This window comes from Ursus maritimus, unplaced genomic scaffold, assembly GCF_017311325.1.
Source record: "Ursus maritimus isolate PB19 unplaced genomic scaffold, ASM1731132v1 scaffold_14, whole genome shotgun sequence".
Lineage (NCBI taxonomy): Eukaryota > Metazoa > Chordata > Mammalia > Carnivora > Ursidae > Ursus > Ursus maritimus.
In genome coordinates, this window is record NW_024423786.1 from 60,380,278 (window position 1) to 60,396,474 (window position 16,197).

The 16,197-nt window shown below is 53.3% G+C and overlaps 1 protein-coding gene across 1 annotated transcript; it reads right to left on the reverse strand.

The window, feature by feature from the left end:
* Positions 1–456: 456 nt before the first annotated feature.
* Positions 457–14,225, reverse strand: FXR2 (FMR1 autosomal homolog 2). Its single transcript, XM_040629972.1, has 17 exons — positions 14,109–14,225; positions 8,346–8,398; positions 7,907–8,000; positions 7,460–7,531; positions 7,218–7,366; positions 6,857–6,950; positions 6,274–6,390; positions 4,038–4,208; positions 3,830–3,908; positions 3,366–3,475; positions 3,030–3,116; positions 2,512–2,734; positions 2,167–2,364; positions 1,883–2,083; positions 1,694–1,789; positions 1,462–1,562; positions 457–1,154 (listed from the first exon to the last, which is right to left on the reverse strand). The coding sequence occupies exons 1-17, from the start codon at positions 14,187–14,189 to the stop codon at positions 1,059–1,061; spliced, it is 2,022 nt and encodes a 673-aa protein (XP_040485906.1). The 5' UTR covers positions 14,190–14,225; the 3' UTR covers positions 457–1,058.
* Positions 14,226–16,197: the final 1,972 nt, after the last annotated feature.

Genomic DNA, 16,197 nt, shown 5'->3' on the forward strand with positions numbered 1-16,197 from the left:
CAGAGCCAGCAGAAATGAGGGCTGGACCCCTAAGTCTCAGAGGCTGTCTCAGGGAGCCTGGCTCCCCATTCTGCCCCAGGCCCGGCCCAAGCCCCAGGCCTCGGGTAATCGGATTAGGCAGCCGGCCTTGGCTCTCAGCTTAGCAGGACCAGCTCCAGCTCGGAGCAGCCCTACCTAGCCCACTGTGACTCAGGGGAGAGGAGTGGCCCCGCTCCCTCTACCAGCACACCTGGGGGAGGGGAGAGGCAACAAGACACAGGCCACAAGCCACTGGCCTCTGCTGTAGAAAGGGACCCGAGCCTGGAACACAGGAATGCCAGGAATTCCCAGAAGCAGAGGATCTTTGGAACACCAGAGAAGCCAGGTATGGAGAAACAGGAAACAAGGCCAGGGCAGGTCCATCCTAGAGAAACTGATGGACCCAACTGGGGACAAGGAAGGTGCAGGAACCAGAGAGCCATTTGGATTTTTTTATTCTCTTTTTAAATACTGTACAGTGAAAAATAAATACGCAGTCTCATCCACCAGACAAGGTTGGTCCCCCCTCCCCTGGGGGACCTTGTCACCCCCCTTCATACATACCCCTGGTTCTACTCCAAAACCTTCCCCATGCCTCCCACCCACTTATACCCTTACTATCCCCGTCTTCCACAGTGATGAGGCCCCAGAAATGGGGGGTACAGGATGGGAGGAGGGATAGCAGGGGAGCCCCCCTGAACTGTCAAATCTGGGTGGGTCAAGGAGCACCCCGCACCAGCAGGCGGAGAATGGGGGTGTTCAGAGAGATCGGGGCATTAGAGGATAAAGGCACATCCAGTCTGATGGGGAAGGAGAGAGGCTCCCCTCACCCTGGGGGTAGGGCGGACAAGAGGGAGGGGGTATGACCCTGTTACACACCCCTCCACTAGCTCCTGGAGGTTGAGGGGGGACCCAAGCTGCTGTGCCACCCCCCTCCCCCCTAGATAAGAGCAGCTCCAGCGCAGGTCAGTCGGGCCTGTGAGGGCCATGGTGTTGGGCAGCAAGCGAGATGGAGAAGGGAGGGATGCGGGCTAGAGGTTTTATGAAACCCCATTCACCAAACTACCCAACTCCAGGGGGGCTGAGAGCTCCCCATTCTCTGAGGGGCCCTTGGGAAGCTTGCTGACAGAGTCGCCCTGAGGGGAAGTGGGAAACAAAAACGGACAGGAAGGAAAGAAGCCGGTCAGTAGAAATTCAGGTACTGCCATCCCCCCACCATCCTAGTGCCCCCCGCGGGTGCCCCGGGGACCGGCCCCTGACCTGCCGCTCCAGGGACTCTTACAGGAACCTGGCAAGTCCGAGCCAAGCTTCCCTCTTTCCCATCCAAACCTTCCCCTATTCCACACGCAGCCTCAACTCCAGCAGAGCCTTCTCTGCGAATTCCCGGCACGCCCTGCCCCGGAAGGAAAACGCGACGGGGTACATCACGCCCCGCCGGCCTACCTTCTGTCCTGAAAGAGCGTCCTCTGAGGGTTTAGTGCGCTCCAGGGGGGGCCGCTGGCGGCTCTGAGACTCTGCTCGGGAGATGTAGTCAGCCACGGTCACTGCGGAAGGCAGAGGACGAGTTTCAGACGAAGCTCGTATCCAGCTCGACACCCACCAAGCCCCAGCCCCTGGCAGAAGGCACCCCGTTCTCTCGGCTCTGGGCAAGGATGCTGGCACTGTGTCCGCTGACCTGGCTGACGGTCTCCACTGATGGAACCATCCGTCCGGTTCCCACGGTTACGGCGGCGGCGGCTCCGGTTCCGACGCTGGGGTCTCGACTCATCTTCTGCGGGGCAGAGAAAAGCCAAGTGGTGCATCTCATCTCCGTACCTCTACTCCTGCCCAGCTCTACCTTTTCAGACCCAGGCCCAGCCCTTACCCAGACCATTCTCCGTCATGCTGGGCCCGTCAGACTCCAGGCCTCCATCCATGACCGTCCGGTCCTCATCCGTGCGGCGGCGGCGGGAGCGGCGGCGCCTGGCACTTGCTGGGGGGGGTTCCCCAGGCTCCGAGTCCACTGGGGGCTCTGGTTCGGATGTGTCCAGTAGGCTGTAGGGATTACTGTCTGGATCTTTCAGCACTGGTCAGAGGAAGAGAAGGTGGTTATGGGGCCTCCCTCACCCTTCCTTCTGGCCTGCACCCACAAACCCCGCTGTCTGGTACCTGAGCTGATAGACGAAGCGTTGTATCTCGTGGTGGGCCGGGGGGCAGGTGGGGGTCCCCTACCCCGGCCCCCAATCGGCCGCCTCCGACTTTCTTCCCCACGGGTTGGGGGATCCCGGTCACCCGGCCCTGCTCGGTTGGGCTCCTCCCTCTTCTCTGATTCGGTCTCAGAAGCCGTGGACGGGTCCGAGCTGGGGCCTGAAGGACACGGTGCGCTTCAATCCGGGTCACTTGCCCCACCTCAGGGTCCATCCCCCAGCCAGTCGCACCTTCCACTTGTCTGCCACCCTTTCCTCGAGATCCCACCCAGACCTGTGTCTCCCACAAGGCCCAGGGCAACCTTACCGTAGGCGGGACCGCCTGCCCTCCGGCCCCGGCCGCGACCCCCGTAGCTGCCCCCGTAGGTTCTCGTAGTGTGGAGCGAGGAGGAGGAGCTCTCATCCGTGGCGTATCCAGCCTTGTCGCTGCCACCGCTGCCCCGCCCACTCCCGGGAGGGCGGAAGCCCAGCCCTATCTGCCGCAGCTGCTCGTCGATCTGCAGCCTCTCCAGGCGAAGCTGCTCCACCTCCTGGTCGGGTACGGGACGCAGAGAGCTCAGGAGGACCCATGCCGACGAGGCCGCCAGCAGCGCGCCCCACTCGGGCTTCCCCGCCCCTGCCGCCCTCAACTCTCAGGAACGCGAGGGAGACAGTGGCTCAACAAGGAACGTTATGGGATCCAATGCCAGGGCCCCGAATTTCCACTCCGCGGCTCCGTTCTCCTCAGAGACAAACTGGGCGCCACAGCTCCTAACCTCATCCACCAGCAGCCTGAGCCTGCCTGCTACAGCCGGACCCCTCGGCTCCGGCCGCCGGCCTGGGTACCTGCAGGTAGGAGAGATGGTACTCCAGCAGGGCCTGCGCGTTGCTGATACTCTCCCGGGTGCCCACGAATATGAAAGGAACCATCCCCTGCAAGCAGAGAGGGCGGAGGGGTTAGCGGGAGAGTCCACGCAGGTACCGACGCCACCGTCTCCTCTGGAAGCTCACCCAGTGGGATCATTCTGGGCTCTGCATCTACTGGGGGACACAGAAGTTCCCGTCCCCCACGCCCCAGGAGCCCCCATCCTCCACCCTCTAGAAATCCCAGCGCCCAGAGAAGAACAAGAGAACAATCCCATCTACTTCTGGAGCCCATCTCTCGATGCAGCTGCCCCGTACCTCCTCCCTGGGGTTCTTCTTGTCGTTATCACCTTCCACTCGGACCCTCACCACGCCGGACTTATCCACGATCTCCTGGATCACTTTCCCGTTCTTTCCAATCACTTTGCCTGAATGGTAAAGGAGGGATTAGGCTAGTTGTTTTTGTTGTTGTTGTTGTTGTTTTTTTAAAGAAAAAAAAAGTAAAAACAGATTAAGATCAACAGTCTTCCAGCTCCTACATATGGATTCTGTTTAATTATTCTCCTGCTTCCAAGTTTCTGGTGAGTTTTCAAGACAAAACACTACAATCCCTGGTAACTTGTTCTTCCATTTTTGTCACTCTTCCGACTGTTTGCTCCGTCCTTGTGACACCGGAAGTCCACAGGGGGTGCTGAGCCCAGAACAGCTTTAGGGGATCTCACACCTGCCCCGCCCCGCCCCCCACCCACACTCTCTCCTATGTGTACACACCCTCGACTCACCAACAAGGTTCCTGGGCACTTGCACGGAGTCCTCAGAAAACTCAAGGTAGCTCCGGGCCTGTCGGCACGCCTCAGGAGTCTACGAGGGGAGGGGAGGACAGCTGTTACTCAGACACTCATCTTCCTGCCACCAAAGTCAGGGAGGGAGGTCCGCCGAGGCTCGCCTCTCCCCACCAAGGGCCCTAAACTGCAGCTGTCTTTCGCTGACCTCCCCATAGATGCGGAAAGTGCAGGTCTCTTCACCCAACTCGATGGCCGTCACCCCAGGTACTTTTCGGGCCTGCTGGATGTTGGCACCGTGAGTCCCGATGGCCAGGCCCATCAGGTCCTCTCGCACGGTGAACTCCTCCTGGAAGGCGGCTGCCAACTGCTTACTTGTCTGGAAGGAAAAAGACACGGTAGGGTTCGTGGCGGTGGGACCCCAGACACCTGTCCTGGGTACCTGACGGTATGCGAAAGCCAGCCAGAACCACCCTGGATCCACAGACCACTGGGACCTGTATGGAGAGCTCAGGAACCTTTCATCCCACCCCCACCTGGCGACCACCGGTGCTTCGCGGGGAGGGGTGGCTCATGAGGGCAGCGCTTGGGCTGGAGCCCCCGAAGTTCTGGACGTGGCTCTAACACCCTATGTGACCGTAAACACAGCCCACTCTCAGGGTCTCTACTCTGCCATCTGCTGCACGACGACACCTGACTCACCCCACCCCCAGACTCTCAGGAGACTAAATACGGTTATGATGATAATAAAGTCAGTATAATAATAAAATAAGGTGTGAAAGGCCCTTCCACAAGGTAAATGCAAGAGTAAGGAACTATGATTACCTAACCAAACTAGTATCAACTCCCAAAATAATGAGCAGAAAGCGAGGGACTGAGAAGTGTGTAAGGAGCTATGGAACAGGACACGACCACGTCACTTCTCAACCAGGCCGTAGGCAGCTGAGCACAAGGGCAGGAAGGTTCTGGGAAGAGGGAATCCTAGCTAGAAGCACCAAAAGGGAAGATATCTGAAAGGGGACATTGCCGATCCCAGTCTACTACTCCTCCTTACAAGACGGAGGGGAGCGTATTACGGCAAGGACTTACACTAGGGAGAAGAGAAAGCAGACACAACTACACTGGGTGTTCAAAGCAACCGAGTTAGGGCGGGAGGGAGAGGATCTACAATGATTTACAAATGTCCTCTAGAGAAGTCTGCCAAGAGTTTTATTGCTTAAACTGCCTGATGGGTACAAGGATACCTGTTGTGTTATCTTTGTCCTTTACACAAGCAATATTTCAAAATAATTTTTTAAAGAATAGAAGAAAAAAAAGAATAAGCTCGCTCAAAAACAGACTTTGCACGTACGCCTATCTCAGCTATCTGCACTTTTTAAGAGATTTTATTTATTTGAGAGACAGAGAAAGAGAGTGGGGAGAGGGAGCTTGCACGAGAAGGAGGAACAGAGGCAGAGGGAAAGACAGAGTCTTGAGCAGGCTCTGAGCTGGGCATGGAGTCCAACGTGGGACTCAATACCACGACCCCGAGATCAGGACTGGAGCCCAAATCGAGTCAGACGCTCAGCCGACTGAGCCCCCCAGCGGCCCATATCTGCCACTCTTTACCACACTGATCAATACAACCCGACCCTAGGAGAGCTGAAGTCTACCTCTGGTCACAGGGAATCTGCTCGTTGGGAACCGGAGCAGACACACTTTGTATCATCTCGGGGTGATGATGAATTTTTACCTGCCAGTGCCCGAAGTAACAGCATCCCCGGAGAAGTGAAAGATCGCCGTGCCCCACAGTTTGCACACGCTCAGAGAAAAACCTCCCCAAAAGATGAGTTCTCTTGATAAATGGACAGGACGGAAGCACACGCACCCTACTTGGGTAGGACGGGAAGGTACCCAAGAAAAGGGAACCTGACCCTCCCACAATCTCAGAACGACCTCACAGAAATATTCTAGTCTAACTACCTCGTTGTCACAGAGAGAAAGCTCGGTGAAATCAAATGATTTGCCAAAGGTCAGTATCTGACAAAGCGAGACTTGGGATTTCAAGGCCAGTGGTCTTTCCAGCGTATAAACGGTTCTCAAATATACCCTGCAAAGCGGTTTGATTCTCAGAGGTGACTTGGGGAGGCCAGTGAGGCCGGGGCCACAGCCCCCTCTTCCACTTTCAGACCGAGCTGCTCGGATTGACCTGTTTTAGGGATTGTGCTTTCGAGCAAAATTTCATTTGATCAAAAGGGCACCGTGGTTAAGAAAAAAGTGTGGCAACAACTGTACTATTCTACCACGGTGGAGCTCTGCCATCTGGAGGGGTCTGGGACGAAACAGCAGACCCAGGTTTAATGGCCCAGAAAGGCCTCAGTCCTTTTGTTCTGTAAACACAAGAGCGTGGGTGGAGGATGGGATGGGGAGGCGGACGACGACAATGCCAGGGGAGCAGAACTCACCTCTAGGTGCTTGGTGGCCTCTTCGTTGCGGGACATGAGCAGCAGCTTGGTGCGCAGGCTTCGGAAATGCATGTCACCGAGCAGGGAGGCCCGCTTCACAGGTGCCTCTGTGGTCGACTGGGAAGAAACCAAAGGAACCGTCACTAAAACGGACTTTGAATACACACTGGGGAAGAGCCAGGAGCCAGGAATCAGGATGCCTGAGGCTCTGGAAAAGGACAGGAGTTGAGAAATGAAGTGAGAGAAGAGGAAAATCATCGTCAGCCTCCCGAGGGCCGGCTAGCCGGGCACCCAAGGGAAGTGAGTGCAGGCCGAGGTGAGAGCTGCAGTCCATTTGCTGAGAGTCCAGATACACACGGGAGGGCCCAGCCCCGACTGCGACATGATGGCCAGGCTAAAAAATAAATTAAGGTCAAGGAAACGGGGGGCTACCTGGGCCTGCAGGGGTCAGGAGCCATAAAGAGCCTTCTTTGACAAATAAATAGAAGCACATCTGAGCTCATTCCTTTCTGCAAAGGAGTTCAAAAGGGAGAAGGAAAAAACACTGAAAGGGTTTGCGTGCAAGTCAGGCAGAATCACTCACCAAAATGAAGAGTTCACTGTTTGTGATGTTGAGAAAGATGCAGTTCGCTCCCAACGCTTTCTTGAACTCCTTGTGGACGTTTTCATTGGAGCAGCTGCCGAGAAAGAGAGGGGTGCTCAGTGGGCACAGTGTGGAGCGCAGTCAAAGGTTCAGGGGAGAGACAGGGACAACAAAAGTGAGAAAAGAGGAAGGACCGCAGTCAGAAAACAGGGACAAAGAAAGCGAGGGACTGGGAGCCAGAAGGGCTCTGGAGCCTCAAGCGAACAGGAGGGAAGACTGACAGTGGGCGTGGGGCCTAGGAGAAGGAAGGGCACACAGGAGGGCTGTCCAGGGGGCCCCCACCCCGACATCCCTAACTCACGCCTCTCTCAGATCCTCAGGCACAGCCATGGTAACCTTGAAGAAGCTGCCTTTGGTCGCAAGGGGATTGGGATTCACTGGCCGGAGCCGTTCCAGGGTGACAATCTCATTGTAAGTGGCATCGCAGGCAGCATATTCGATGACATAGAACTGGCAGAAAGAAAGAGAGGAGGAAACAAGTGTGGATGACCCAAGCATCTGCCTCCCCCTTCGGTGACTAGACAAGTGCTTCCCATCACTCACATCTCCCTTCATCATCCGCACGCGGGCCAGCCACCAGCCGCAGGGCTCCTGCTCGTTGGCTCGAGAGTAAACCTGGAGGCGAGAATAAGAGACTGAGGACCGCCCAGAACCCCAGCGCGGACTGGCGCTCAGACAGCTGGGGGGCGCACTACACCAAAACAAAGGAAACTGGAGCAAAGAGCTGATTAAAAACCAGAGGATGCTGTTACCATAAACGGAGGAAAGCGACTCCCCTGAGCCTGGGAAGCTCCCCGAGAGTTTGATCACAACAGTGACCGACCGGGAACCGGTGCATTTCTCTCTCTACCAGGCTGGGCTAGTAGCTTAGCGGGGAGGAAGGAACCTGAACCAAGCAGCGAGGAGCCTCGGATACTAGTATCAAGGCAAGGGAGATGCGGAATCCTGGGAAAAGTGACATTCAGGAAGGGTGAAGCCCATGGCCCTTACCTCCACCTCATCCCCTTCTGTGATCTCTTTATTATAGTCAGCTGGAGGTGGTAGCCGGACATCCCCAAAAGGAATCTGTCGCTCACTCTGCCAGCTGCAAGGGAACAGTGACATGGAAGCTATTCGGGCTACTGTGGTTGTCCATTTCTTCAGGAAGGGGTTACTGCCTCTGCTGGGCAATTTCCACCTTCCCTGGTGATTCCAGGCCCTGCTTCAGAGTGGTGTCTCCCCTCTGGCCAGAATCTAAATACTAGGTCAAACCTCCCCCACCCTCACCAAATTTCGGCCCGTTCCTCTCCTGGGATCCACAGAAGCTGACCACCCGAACCCCCTGGCTCTCCGCACACCTATTACATGCCTCATAGGACTCAGCCGCCCCCTCTTCTCCACTCTCCTTCTAGGACCTAGTATGCTGGATTCTCTATTCCCAAGGTCTTACTTGTTTTCAAAGTAGATGGTGACAGAGTCTTCATGGACATCCTTCACAAAGCCCTAGAATGGATTGTAGAACGAAGTTAAAAAAAAAAAAGACAATTTACCACCATCAAGCGGACATTACCTTGAGGTTTAGACAGGGACACAAACAATCTAAAGACAAGGCCAGAAAAACCTGTACTGTGGAAAAAATATGAATGTCGAGGTAGAGACAAAGGAAATGATACTGACGTGGAAAGAGAAGTGGCAATATCCAGAAATAAGAGGAGACAAATTCAACAGAAGGAGGAAACATCACCTGCATGAGAACAGCCTGGAAACGGATGGGTCTACTATGGCTCCCACAGGGGCCTCCCTATCTGTCTGCCTCCTGTTGTGCTGACCAACTTGCCAGAGTTCAATTAAAATACCAACCACACTCAGCAAGGCTAAGAATATCCCATGAGACAGTGTGAGGCTGTCCTGGGACACCTAGAGGACATCAGGATCCGCCAGGAGAGAAGGGTCTAGCTCCCCAAGGCAGCAAGAGGCATGAGCAGACTTGGGGCCTTCATGCCCGGGTCCCAGCTGAACACTCAGAGCACTGATCAAGTTCAGAACGATGACCGCGATCGATGGAAGGAAAAATCAGGACTTCGGAGATGTGAGATTTCTTAATGCTAGACTATGACACACTGCTACGAAATCTGAAAAGGATAAAAAGACCCCCAAATTGAGATGATGTGGGAGAGGAGAGGAACAGGGATGACTGGATAGCTGGTCCACTTCCTCCTGTGTCCTCACTGAAGAAGCCAAAGCTATGTGCTCAATCCTATGCTCCCAACTTTTCTACCTTCTCTAATTTTCACATACTCAAAATTAGGGATTGCTAATCCTGAAAGCCCAATTTATCAATTTGTTCTTTTATGACAGCTTTCGGTTTCCTATCTAAGAAATCTTTTTTTTTTTTTAAGATTTTATTTATTTATTTGACAGAGATAGAGACAGCCAGCGAGAGAGGGAACACAAGCAGGGGGAGTGGGAGAGGAAGAAGCAGGCTCCCAGTGGAGGAGCCTGATGTGGGGCTCGATCCCAGAACACCGGGATCACACCCTGAGCCAAAGGCAGACGCTTAACCGCTGTGCCACCCAGGCGCCCCCCTATCTAAGAAATCTTTACCGAATCCAATGGCCACAAAGTTTTTTGCTATTTCTTCTTCTACAAGTTTCACAGTTTTTGTTTTACACTTAGGTCTATGATCTGCTTTGATTTAAATTTTGTATATGGTGCAAGATATGATCAAAGCTCCTTTTCTACCCCTTGGAGAGCCAGTTCGAGCACCATCTGTTGAAAAGACTACCCCTTCTCTACTGAACGGCCTTTTCACTTTCGTCAAAAACTGGGAAATACAAATTAATGTATTACTGACAGAAAGCGGATAGGTGGTTGACAGAATTTTTGGGAGTGATGGAAGTACCCTGACTTGCGGCGATGGTATGACCTGCGTCTACAGAGTATGCAGGCAGGTATCTGTGCCAAAAACCTAACAAAACTATACTTCGAACATACGTACTTCATTGTTTGTATCTCTGTAAAGCTGTTAACAAAAATGAGGGGGTGGGGCGCCTGGGTGGCCCCGCCGGTTGAGTGTCTGACTCTTGATTTCGGCTCAGGTCATGGTCTCCGGGTTGTGGGGAGCTGGGCGTCGGGCTCCGCGCTCAGCGGGGAGTCTGCAGGGAGTCTGCTTGGGATTGATTCTCTCTTTCTGCCTCCCTCCCCAATAAATCAATCTTTAAAACGAAAAAACTCGGTGTTTCAAAAGGCTAACACACAAGAACTATTCCTGAGCTCTGCAGCTAGGCACAACAGCTGAGCTTAGGAGACAAAACATGGAGAATGCACACCTGTATCATTCCCACCTCAATCAATGGGCCAAACGTAAATCTGCTAGACTGCTGCTTCCTTATGGTGGGGAAATCTAAACCCGAATTTCACTCCTGACCCCAGCTGGCCATCCTTCTCTCTTTCGGGATCAGATCTAGTTCTAGCGTCTCACTACGCAGAGCTTTCCTATGGCCCAAGGCACCCGGCCTCCTCCTCAGCCATTCCCCAGGCTTTCTCCACGCCTCCTTCGGCGGCACCTATACCCTCGCCTACTATTCCGCACTCAAGTCTCCGGAGGCACTTTGACTCCGCGCTACTTGCCCGAGTCCTTCTTCCCTTTCCGGTTCTTCTCTTAGCTCCTTCTTGAGCGCCTTCCTCCCTCTTCCGATAACCGGGAACACGGCATCCCATTCCTCTTCTTTTCTCCCTTTATGAGGGTCTGTCTGGATTTCTAGAAACATTTCAACCAGCCTCTTCTACTAACTTTAGCCAATTCTCTCCCTAAAATGTCTATCTCCAAACTTGAAAAACAGTTCGAGAAAGAATTAGCTATTCTCAAAACATTTCAGGGATGAGATAAAAGGAGTGGAAGAGATTCCCGCTCCTAGATATACTCCTTCAGAGGATATGCCCAAGGCTCTATCCAACTGTCCCCCAGCATGTTGGGGCTGGCGGTCAGGTAGAGGGAGCACCACCACCCCATCTTCCTCAGCTACCGTGATCCATCCCCAAGGCAGAAACGCAGAGCTCAGAATGGAGTTTCCCGCACATTACTCAGCAGTTCCACCGAACACCACGCTCTCATACTTCTAGGGTCTTTTTCCTTCACATACTCTCCAGAACAAGCTTTCTCCTAAACTTCGTAGTCCAGTCCAGCCTCTGCTCCCTAACTTCGCCCACATCACCCATTTTTCCCCCTCAAAGAACCAGTGGTAGAAAGTGAGCTCCCAGTTGTGCTCAGTCCATGCCCATTAAGGAGAGAAGCAGGTGAGGGCAGGAGCAGGTGAGTCAGTCTCCAACGAGATCCAGAGAATGACTCAAGCCAGTGGCTGCCGCATATCCTGGCTTTGGCTTATAGGGCCTAGACCAGACAAAGGGAGAGTGGCCCAAGGTTTCTAGATACTTCAGTTTCCTTAAACTAGAAGATACGCAATTAGTCCCCACCTCCACCCTATCTTCTAGTCCTGAGCTCTCAAAATCAAGGGAGTTCAAGGAGAAAAGCAGCAGAGGTCTGGGTAAAAACCACAGGTCGAAGGTGAGGACGCGATATGCCTTAAAATGGGAATGGGAATGAGGACATCCAGGCAAGATCTGGAAAGCTGGATGATCGTGTCCTGAAGGTGAACAGATACTTCACTTGGGAGAGTGCGACTTAAAGAGTAAAATACATTTAGGTACTGGCAGCAAAGGAAGAGTTGGTGGGATAGCTACAGGGTAACTTAGATCCCAGATCTGACATGTGCAGTGCTATCGTGAAAGATCAACAGTAGGACCCAATTCGGAGACAGGAGAAAGGGGCCTTCCCAAATTTACAGTTCTAGAAGCAATGTAAACATTCTTTGACCCACACCAAAGTCTGCTGAGTCATGAATATTAAATCAGTAGCAAGGTCAGAATGGGTAAGTATCTATATGGTACTGAAAGTTGAAGAACGATTAGTCTGAATTTAGGGATTTATTGTTGTTTTTAACTGAGCCATGAGGCAGAAAATGCTAACGTGGCCAGAACACAAAATCCCCATCACCTGGCTTTCAGCTCAACTCCAAACTTACTTTCTGATTCAAAGCATCCTGTCCCTGATTCACCCAAGTCTATCACTGCCATAGCCCATGGGGGAAAAAGATTCAGAAAGAGACTTTCTGTCGGACACGTATACGTGGAAAGGGACACATCTCCCTTCCCATCCGTCCCACACGGTTAATCTGAACTGGATACCAATCTTTCCCAGCTATACTTAGTGCCTATGCTTCCTAGAACAAAAGTATCATATCTCAATCTCAAACTCAATTTAAGAATCACTTTTCTTGGAACCTAGAATTGAGGGGTGGGACACACCCAGATGAAGGACAAGATACTAGGGGGAAATGGGGCTAAAATCTTACAAGGAAGGGTATTTCAACAAAGGTAACGCAAGTTTGAAGAAAAAGGATACAAGAGACAAACATTCTCTATCAGAATCAGAAAGGAATTAGAGACTTTTGCCAAAGAAAACAGAAATGCTACAGAGTCAGGCTAGAAGAAAAAGTCTTCTGAGTTAGAAAACTATGCACAAAAAATGACAGAAGAGATCAGTCGGGAGCTTCCTTCAGACATGGAATAAGGTGGTTTCCGGAGGATATACAAGTTTTAGGATAAAAAGCCGAGGACTTAGGTTGACAGGATAAGTTAAGATAAAGAGATAAGGGTCGCCACAGGCACTGAATAGAAAGAAATCTGGTGAGGGAAGCAAGGCAGAAATGGATAGGCATTTAGGGTGGGTAAAAAAATCACTACACTCAAAGCAACTGAAGCCAGGGCAGAAACCTTCCACTACGAGGGCCAAGATGAGACCCTTCCAGCTACAGGACTTCACGGGAAAAGAGCTGGAGAAAGTCATTTCCGAGGGCATGAAGATGGAGAGATCTTTTACAGGAGATAAGGTCCGAAAGGAAGTGAAAGAAAGGGGGCTCTCCTCCTCCCATGGGATAGAAGATAACCCTGCTCAGCTCCTCAGGTAAAATATAAGAAGACCGAAATCAGAAAAGTCTCTGCCACGATTCCAGCCATAAAGTCCAAAGCGGTTCAAAAATAACAACAGTTACACAAAGAAAAATTCCTGAGAGGCAAGAGGGGTCTCCCTCTGGCTTCATCCAAATGGGAAAACAATGTGCTAGAAAATGGACTCAGAACAGATAAAGAAGACGGTAGTAAAAGGAGTTCTAAGGAACCAAACCACGGGCAAGGGAAGAGCTGAGGTAAACAAGGACCCTTTAAAGATAAATCCCCTTCTTTGGAAAAAAAAAAAAAAAGGCAAAAAAAAAAAAAGCGATCAGATTCCCAGATTGAGTTGGCCAGAAGTGTTCTAGAAGTGGAAATCCTTCAGATCTCATGTGATTCCCCCAGTTTTTGGAGATTATGAACGTGAGGCTTACCCTGCTCCAGATGAAGAACCTATAGGAATGATCTGAAGATAGCTGAGGTCAAAGTGACACAAAAAGGAACGCAGCCCCGTAGAACGGTAGACCAGCTGGCCTTGGGATAAAGGGGTGGGGTGAGAGACTTGGGAAAAGATGCCACCTTACGGCTAGGAGGCAACTTGACTGGTTACAACCCAGAGTTGCTGAGGTCAAAGATAGCAAATGTCATAAATGGATTTTGACCGTTTCTCCTTGGGTTGGGAGCAGAAATGCAGCACGAAAGTGGGGTGAGTCTTCCAGAGCCAGGAGGCAGAGGCCTCTCCGAGGAAGATAAAAGGATCTAATATGGGACGGCCTTCCCAAGGGGGTAATAGGGAAGAATAAAGAGAATTCTCCATGTGCTTCGACGGGGGGGTGCGATTAAGGTCTAAGGTATGTTTTCTACTAGGGAAACAAGAAAAGTCAACGAGAAGCTGGGAAAATGGGGTCTCCTGGGGGGGGAGGCGAGGGGGGGAGGCGGACGCTGATCCGAGCACAATAATGCCCCAATGTTCATGCTTTCTGAGACGAGGGGCTGAGAGCAGGTGTAATTAATAGACAGGCCGAAAATACGAGGAAGGGGGTTCACTTGCAGAGGTCTCCCCGGGAGGACTGCGGGCGGGAGCGTGGCTCTAGGGCTCGGAGGGCCAGGACTTGGCTCCAGAAGCGCGATCCCGCCCCACTGCCCCCCTCCCCGGCGGGGGGGAGGGGGCCGCACACGGGTGTCCCCGGCCGGCGCGCCGCCTCACCTTGTAGAAGGCCCCGTTGGAGCCGCGCACCTCGACGGGCAGTCCCGGCTCCACGTCCCCCCCGGAGGCCAGGCCGCCCATGGCGCCGCCGCCGCCGCCTCCGACTGCCCCGGCGGCGGCTGCAGCGGCGGTCTGAGTCCGGGCCGGGCCAGGCCCCCGGCGTCTCCCCGGGGGAGGAGCCGGAGGGGGAGCCGCGGGGGGCGGGAGCCGGGCCGGCCCCACGGCGGCCCTGCCACAGCCAACGAGCAGGGGGCCGGGGCCGGGCCGCTCCCCGTCCGCCGCCGCCGCCTTGGTCTCCGCCACCGTGAGGGAAACGGCCGCCGCCGCCGCTGCCTTCGTCACCTCAGCTTCCGCCTGCCGCCGCCCCCGCTGCTGCCTCAGTCCCGGGACCCGCTGCTGCCACTGCCGCTCCACGGCCTCCACCTCCCCCTGCCGCCGCCTACTGCGCAGGCGCACCGGGCACCCGCCCGCCGCGCGCGGGGCCCCGAGGGCCACGGCGCAGGCGTCAAGGCTGGCGACCCAGCTCGCGCTCGCCAGCGCATCAGGGCTTCCACACTCCCTTTCGCTCTCGCGCGCCCCCTCCTGGTCGCTTGCTTGCGCTTGCGCAGAACGGGATGGCTTTTTTCCTTCGCCAGCCCCCCCCCCCACTCCACCGCCCACATCTCTTCCTTTCCCCGCCCCACAACACTGAGAGCTAGCCAATCGTGCGGAGGGAGGGGCCGAGCCCACTCAGTCGGATTGGATTTCTGCGGCTCCCGGTCAGGCCACACCCACTTCCCCACTGTGAGCATCCCGGGGCTGGGGCAAGTTAGGGATGGGCATGCGCCTGGATGACTGCTTGGTCACTTTCCCCACCTTTGTCTTTCTTGATGCGCACGCTCCAAAGAAAAAAAAAAGGGGGGGGGAGTCTAAAGGCAAAAAAAAAAAAAAAAAAAGGCCTGATGCGCATGCGCCGGGCTTAATCGTTCACACGCGTGTATCGACTCTTTAGAAGCATCTGTAAATCTAGCTATAGATTTAAGAGCCGCGTTCTTGCTTTGAGTAGACGCCGATCGTGCACCCAATGAAAGGTTAAAGGATAATTTCAAGGCAGTACCAAAAAGCAAAGGCAACTTAGATTAGCACAAGATTTGATATCCAAATGCTGAGGAAATTCAAAATAGGAAAAAATGTTGTGGAGTAAGAGGGTAGTAGAGGGAAAACTTCAGATTCCTGAACCAAGATAAGAAATAGAGCTGTAGAGATGAGTATAAAGTAGCACAGAAATTAGAATCGGGTTGTGCATTTCATCATTTAGCAAGTATTTATTTCGCCCTCCGTGTGTTCCAATCACGGTGTGCTAAGTGCTAGGGATGCAAAGACAAGAGGTAGTTCCCCAAACAAGGATTTTATGCATCGGCAAGGGAGGGACAAACAAGTTTAAACCGACTCACAAGTAAGTGAATGGGGTTCTACTGAAAATGTGCTAGAGGTAAGGACTGGGTATAGAGGGAATCCCAAGGAGACAATGGTCAGCGGTTCTTCAGAGCGACCTGGGAAGGCTTGAGGAGGTGACACGAACTGAGACTTGAGGCCTGAGTAGACGTTTGCTAAAGGAAACGTGCGGTAAGAGTATTCCTGAGCCATCACAACACAGTGATGCAGAGCAGGAGAAAGAACTTGTCTTTTGGGGAACCATGACTAATTCGAAGGGCATTTGGCTTGAAGTAGGGAACTGCCGGAGGGTAGCCTGCGAGGGACTTGTAAATCCGATGAAGGAGAAGGGCTTTTCCTTTATGAATGCTGAAGAGCCACTGAGAGGTTTTAAGCAGGAGTGTCTGTGATATGATTTGCATTCTACAATGGTGGAGAATGGATTAAAGAGTAAGGGTGGTCCCAAGGTGTGAGACTGGGGAAGAACTATTGCAGGTAAGAAAGATGCCGATGACCTTGGATGAGGGCTGTGGACAACAGAGGTACAAGTAGATTGGAGCCTGGTGAAATTTACAGTAGAGTCAACAAGAATTGGTGGTGAGGGTGGAGTGGGGTGGGCTCAGGAGCCAGTGAAAAACTGGGAGGACCCCCAGACAACTCTCGGATTTGTACTTAG

Excerpts from the sequence above, each read along its gene's own strand:
- FXR2 (XM_040629972.1), bottom strand. The coding sequence starts at position 14,189 with ATGGGCGGCCTGGCCTCCGGGGGGGACGTGGAGCCGGGACTGCCCGTC. Across the intron at positions 6,391-6,856 it reads ACAGTGAACTCTTCATTTTG|TCGACCACAGAGGCACCTGT; the intron begins GTGAGTGATTCT and ends GTTTCTTCCCAG. Across the intron at positions 2,735-3,029 it reads ACCATCTCTCCTACCTGCAG|GAGGTGGAGCAGCTTCGCCT; the intron begins GTACCCAGGCCG and ends GTACCCGACCAG.